The 6765-nt window shown below is 36.1% G+C and overlaps 2 protein-coding genes across 2 annotated transcripts; one reads left to right on the forward strand and one right to left on the reverse strand.

Moving 5' to 3' along the window:
• Window positions 1-232: 232 nt before the first annotated feature.
• On the reverse strand, window positions 233-1692 carry LOC129299469 (trihelix transcription factor ASIL2-like). The gene is given in 3 exon segments (XM_054937938.1): window positions 233-1187; window positions 1190-1273; window positions 1276-1692. Coding segments are annotated over 3 exon segments (1044 nt in total). The 5' UTR covers window positions 1612-1692; the 3' UTR covers window positions 233-563.
• Window positions 1693-1879: 187 nt separating this feature from the next.
• Window positions 1880-4610, forward strand: LOC129299470 (uncharacterized). Its single transcript, XM_054937939.1, is given in 5 exon segments — window positions 1880-1918; window positions 3930-4043; window positions 4190-4277; window positions 4280-4308; window positions 4403-4610. Coding segments are annotated over 5 exon segments (378 nt in total). The 5' UTR covers window positions 1880-1894; the 3' UTR covers window positions 4526-4610.
• The last annotated feature ends 2155 nt before the right edge of the window (window positions 4611-6765 follow it).

Raw genomic sequence — 6765 nt, forward strand, 5'->3', positions numbered from 1 at the left:
AAGCCTATAAACCCGGCTCAGAACAAGAGTGCACCAAAGTTCAAGCGCTTGCAGCATTACAGAAATCCAAATTCTTGGCAATGAAATTAGATGATATAGACCTGATCCAACAATCATCAATTCCGACTGAGCTAAACCCAGAAAAAACGAGCACACAGAATCTAAACCATTTCCGCAATCGTATTCACAAATCACACTAGTATGCATGCAGCAAAATTAAGGGAAAAAATCATAAACAAAACGGGGGGCAAATGAAGTTATAAATAAAATAAAATAACCACTTTAAAATCATACACAAATGAGAGATGGTCGCTGAATTCAAAGCAAACCCAGGCATTCAGCTCTGAGATCTTCGATTGCGTAACTCGATCGTCCAATATCGAATTTAAAATAGTACCAATAATTCGCTCCCTCGTCTTTTTAAGGATAAATTTACAGATACGGTTAACGGATAAATTACAGATACACTTAAAACTACAATACGAGCGTTCCAAAGAACAGTCTAATCCAATCTAACCAGGTTATCACTGTCACTATGATTGTTAATGTTACTGTTGATGTTGCTAGCGTTTTCCTCCTCCTCTCTTCCCGCGCTTCAGCTGCGATAACTCCAGCTGGGTCTTCATGAAAAACTGCATTCTCTGCAATTCCATCTCCTTGGCAAATTTCATCCTCTGCTTCTCCATTTCCACAACCTGTTGAATCTTCGAGCTCTCTGCTTTTTCATAAGCTTCCCCGAATTTCAGTATCGCCTGCGTCAATTCCCTAATAGCACTTCCCCAACCTTTATTTTTCGTTTCCACAGGTACAGCATCAGAATTGATAACTCTTGGCATTCTAGGTCTCTTCGTCTCATATGTGCCCGGTGGAAAACTATCACTTGAAACCGGTGACGATTCTCTCTCAGACGGCGACGAATCTGAGTTAACTGGAGCACGCTTCCGTAACTGTATCTTCTGGCTTGGTGTCTTCATCCGAAGCTGGTGCTTCTGCAGTCGTTGATGAGCCTGATATGGATTCTGACTCACAGCACGAATTCCTACCGGAATTCCCAGTGGAACTTTCTGAGTTGACAGACTGTTCGCCGTATTAGCTCCGGCAGCACTGCCACCGGCAGAACCAGAAATTTTCGCAGTCGGACCGATCAACTGGTCCAATCTCTCGTAGAACGGCCATTTACTAGCCCCCCCCCGGCTGCGATCTTGGACTTCTCCAACTTGTACTTCTTCTTCACCGTGTCGATCCGATTCTTGCACTGAATATCAGTCTTGGGGTTTTCCGGTAGTCCTCCCTGCTACTCACGATATCTGCAACCTCCTTCCAGTGCTTCTGCTTCAGATTCCCTCTGCTCAGTTCCAAGTATCTGTCGCCCCACGCGTCGATCAACACCGCCGTCGCTCCTTCACTCCAGCAATCCTCCCTCCCTCCACCACCACCACCATTACCCTTCGGCTGCTGGTGCTGAACAGGAAGCGCCAGTGCCAAACTGTTTTGGGGCGGCGACGGCGCCGGTGCAGCCACCGTGACCGTGATCCGACCGTTGGATTGCGGCGAACCAGGAGATTCACTGGCCGGCGAATGAGGCGACTGGATCTTGTCGTCAGCTTCCATAATGTTCCACCGCCGATTTGCCAAAGTGCACCGAAACAGATAAAGAGAGAAGGGGAGAGAGAGACGAGAGAACCAAATTAGGGTTTCATAAAGTTTTTGCATGACCGGCGGTATGCGGACGCTTATTTCTTTGGGTCTGATTATTATAATTTCAGAAATCGTTGAACTGACGGCAGGTGGAGGGGCGGGGGTTTTGATTTGACGGCGTCCGTCGAGAGGGCATAACACTACGGTACACGTGGAGGGATGCAATTGGATGGCGCCGAAAACTCCGTCTGCGGCAATGAGATTGATTTTTGCCGGCTTGGTAGGGGGACCTTCTGCGTTATTATCGTGCGTTTTAAGACGTTGACGATAAACGCCCATATTTGTGTCCGAATTACCGATGCTACCTACTACGGCAGCCTCCGTTCATATTCCCAGTTTACCCCCACTCTCATCCATCGCTTTATGCTATTTCGCCCTATCAATCTGCTGTTCTTCTTTGTAACTAACATTTTAATTTTTTTAATACAAAACGTTAATATTTTATCAACCTCATTGATAATATTTTGTAATTTTTAAAAATTATTTTTTAAAATAAAATAAACACTAAACATGATGCTAAATATTTAGTTTCCTTTTATTCCCATTGTACTTGCCTTCTTATATAAAAAAAGAGAACGATAAAAGGGTATTAAAATGTTAAATTTTAAAAATTTATAACTCAAACTTTTCAATTTCAAATAATAAATTTATAATTTATTTTTTAAGTTTTAATGTAATTGAATAATAAAAAATTATTTTTATATTAAAATTTAAATTATAAATTATAAATTTATTATTTTAAAATTATAAAATTAAAAGATTGAATTAAAAATTTTAATATTTAATATTTAAAATAATTTAAATTAATTAATTTTTTAAGATTTTTCTATCATCCTTTAAAAAAATAAACAACAATTCTCAAATTTGAAATGAAAGGGTATAAGAAGAGGGGCAAAGAGGTAAATAGGGAGGGGAGGGGACAAGAGAGGAAGGAGAACGGGAGGGGAGGGACAAAAGAGGGAAGGGGGATGCGTGAGTTGTCGGTTCAGCGGTGACGCAGGGAGAGATGGGAAAATCGAGAAGGGGGGAGGACAAGGGGGACACGTGTCGAAGAGGCAGAGGGTGATGACCGGTGGCCGGTTACGTAGAGATGCGAGTGGCCCCGTCCTCTTTCAGCCCACAGCTTCAGCTTTTTCCCCCTCTTTTCCTTTTGGTGTTTCCGGGAACGCGCAGTATTTTGGGGCGTCACGACTCACGTCTTCCTCATTTTCCTCCACTTCTATCAGCCACAGTCTAGTCTGTGATCATCCCCATTCTATTTTTATTTTTTTCCTTTCTGAATTAATAATTCTAACTTTATTGTTCATTCTGCAGCAATCAGCACAGGAGAATTAATCCAAGCTAGATGGGAGGGAGACATGAGAACATTTCAATTTATTTTTTCTGTCTTAATTATGAAGTAAAGTTTTAAAATCATATTTAATCTTAAATATAAGACAGAAATATAGTAATTAAATTGTTCTTAATATTGTCTTCCTTAATTGCACCAAATTGTTGTTCTTAGACACACTCTTCTATAGTCATTAATTCAAGTGAAAGTCAAAATAAAAGTCACATTCTCATATTTTTTAAGTTTAAAGATGTTAATTATTATCCTCCTTTATTTTAAATTATAAAACTTTTTAAAAAAAAATTCATCACAAAATATAAAACTTTTAAATGTATTAAAGTTTTATTAAATACTTTAATTTTAATATTATTATTTCTTCTTAATAATTAATTTTTGATCATTTTTTTTAATATATTAAATTATAAATATTTTAACAGTTTTATTTTTTTTTGAAAATATAAAGTAATAAGTATATTTAGTAGAGTTTATTAATATATGAAATTTTGTTTAAAAATCTTTTATAATTTGAGACGGACGTGGAGGGAGTACATTTTAATAACCATCAAACACCCATCTTGCAATTCTTTTTCTTCTCCTTCTGCATCATTTCTCTGACAAACCATGGTCTCTTTCTATCTTTTCTCCTTCGTTGGCTTCCCTCTCCTTCAACTCTGGCGTCACTTCCACCACCTATCGTCCAGTTAATAGCCTTTCTACTTCTGTAACGGAATACTGTTAAATCAACCAAATGATTGAGGATAACATTATAAGTGTTACAATGATTAAATGGGAAGATACTTTATTGTGAATTACAAACTAAAGTTCACCGTGCTAATAATAGATCTTAAGGTGGGAAGTGGGAACTCATTGATTGCTGCTTATATTTTGCTTTCATGTGCAGGGAAGTTCCGTGTTTGGAGGGCTAAGACTCGTGAACGAGGTTCAGTTGCAGATGGCGGCAACCACAGCATTACCTCTTGCTGGCGATTTTGCGACTAAAATCTCTTGCCCCACTGTAAGTCTTCCTGATCATTTAAACATTCTGGATAAAGATAAACCGAATCAATCAAAATGGCCATTGTTCGTATATGCATATAAACATAAGTCTCGTCGAAGCAAATTATAGTAGCCTTTTACTGGGTTTTATTTACCAAGGTGCAGGCTCAACCAGAAACTCTGCAAATTGTCCAAAGCACCATTGCAAAGCAACTTTCTGTTGACGAAAGCATTGTGACTTTCAAGATTAAATTTGCGATCTGGGTACTGATTCTCTTGACATTGTCAGGCATCTTCAGTCAAATCACACTCTTGCAGTTGTATATTTCCTACGTAATGCGAAGTCCTTTTTCTCACTTGTCCTGGTGCTCAACGCAGGTTGAAATTATGCTGGCTTTGGAAGAGAGGTTTGGGATTTCCATGGGAGGAGGAGGAGCTGAGAACATCTCCACCGTTCAAGATGCTGCAGATCTGACTGAGAAGGTGAAGGCTCAATCCTGAAACCAGACATACTGATTCCGTCATAGATTGAAGAATCATTCTTCGTTCCTATCAGATTTTTTTTTTTTAAATGAAAAACTGAATATCTAAACAAAGAGGCAGAGACAAAATTAGGGATAGGAGTCTCTAACGTGCTCTTCTCTAATATCTTTTATAATTTTCCAACATCCCAATTTCATCTTTCGTTTTTTTAAATTATTGGCTTGTATATAAAATAAGAGATATTTGGATATCTTGATACTTCAAAATGGTAAAAATTATATTTTTTATAATTTTTTAAAGAAAAATATCACAAATACACTTTTTTATTTTTGAAAAATCATAAAAAATATAAATATTCACTATTTTGAGATATCAAGATATTCGAATGTCTTTTATTTTATGTAAAAATCAATGATCTAAAAAAAATAAAAAAAATTAGAACATTAGGGGCATTACAAGGAACATTAGAGAAAGGCACATTAGAGACCCTAATCCTCAAAATTACCTTTTATCATCCTCCATTTCAAAGAGTAATAAAAATTGGAGGATGATCAAAGATTTCACAAATAAAACTTTAGCTATGATCTTTCTTAGCAAGAAGACCAGCAATAAAAAGTGATATCCTTAGAAACTAAAATAATAGATGCATTCCAATCTCTACTTAGAGATTCAAAAGTTGAAATTATAATATCCCTAAATGGGTACGGTTAGGCAACCTTCCTTGTAATAAGGTTAATGACCTCAACACAGTCAATGTAAATTTTGATTTTTATAAATCTCTTCTCCCAACAAATATTCAAACCTTTAAATTAAATTATAAATTTTTGCAATGACAGGTGGGTAGTAAGGAAGTTTACTATAAAAACCAAAAATCCATTCTCCTTCCACCGTGGTTGCTGCTCCCCCACAACAGCTCATCCTATTCTGTAAAACTGAACCATCAGTTGACAGGTATAGCCACTCCGCAGCATCATCATTATTTTGATTTGGAATTTATCGTCTTGCTTCATTTATGTTTATCCTCTCCAAGAGATGCTTGTCTACCACATCTTAAGTCAAAATTTTAGTAGCATCAAAATATTAGAAATTTATCTTTGTTATTGAAAATATTTTTGTTTTTGAGATTCCAAATTTCTCAGCAAGTATAGTATTTGGGCCCCCAATTTTATTATTAAGATTCTAACTAGTCTAATCAACACCTATCAAGCCATCAAATAGATTACAATACTCAAGTTTGAATAATTGGTGCCAAAGATATCTTATAAATTGACAATCTCTTATAACATGCATAGCGTCTTCATTTGCTTCACACCCATAAAGGCGATGCTATTATCAGAGAAATACCTTCAAGCTCTAAGTTCCTTCGTAAGAATTTTGTCTTTTGCCAATAGCTAAAGGAACATCTTCATCTTCTCCGGCACATTAATCTTCCAAATTTTTGTCCACAAGCCATCTTGAAGATCATGTGTACCTACGAAAAGAAAATGATATGCGGATTTGACAGAAAAGAAACCATCAGTAAATGGTTTCCATATATATATATTATATACATACACATATATATTTTTATCATCTCCACTTATCTCACCACTCATCTCTCCATGGCAAAAGGTACTAGTAATAAGTTTAACAATGTTAGGCTCAAACAAGTAGAGAAATCGAGTTCTATCCCATTCTCCATTAGTAGTAAAAAAATTAGCAACCTTTTCTTCCAAATTCAAAAGGCAAAAGCAACAATTTGAAAGAGAGGAATTCCAACACTAGACAAGTATTTTAAGTAAAATTTAGTTTGACGCCTTGACATAGTCTTCTCCCCCAAACCAGACACAAAAGTATCCTAGACTTGAATTATACTTCTCCAAACAGTCAAAGCCACTTGTCTATGCTTAATTTGGGAAAAAATATCATTCTCACATTTATACTTAGAACGAAGAACTTTAACCCATAAGTATTAGGAGAAGTAACAATTTTCCAACACAATTTCATAATGAAAGCTTCGTTCTAACATCTCAAGTCTTTAAAGCCCAATTGATCACTCTAGTAAGTATATAAGATCACAGTAATAAATTATTCGAAGTATTTCAGGTGTTGGAACTTTCAGAAAAGTTACGCTTTTACTAATTTAAATAATTAATAGTTCAAGAAAAATAGGTAAAATGGCTAATTTGATGAAAATATATATAATAAAAACAAATCAAGGAAATAATAATGATGAAAACACAATCACTTGAAATATTGTGGTTTAAGATTTATCCTAT

Source organism: Prosopis cineraria, unplaced genomic scaffold (genome assembly GCF_029017545.1).
Source record: "Prosopis cineraria cultivar Desert tree isolate PC_DT_omini unplaced genomic scaffold, ASM2901754v1 PC1169, whole genome shotgun sequence".
Classification (NCBI taxonomy): Eukaryota; Viridiplantae; Streptophyta; class Magnoliopsida; order Fabales; family Fabaceae; genus Prosopis; species Prosopis cineraria.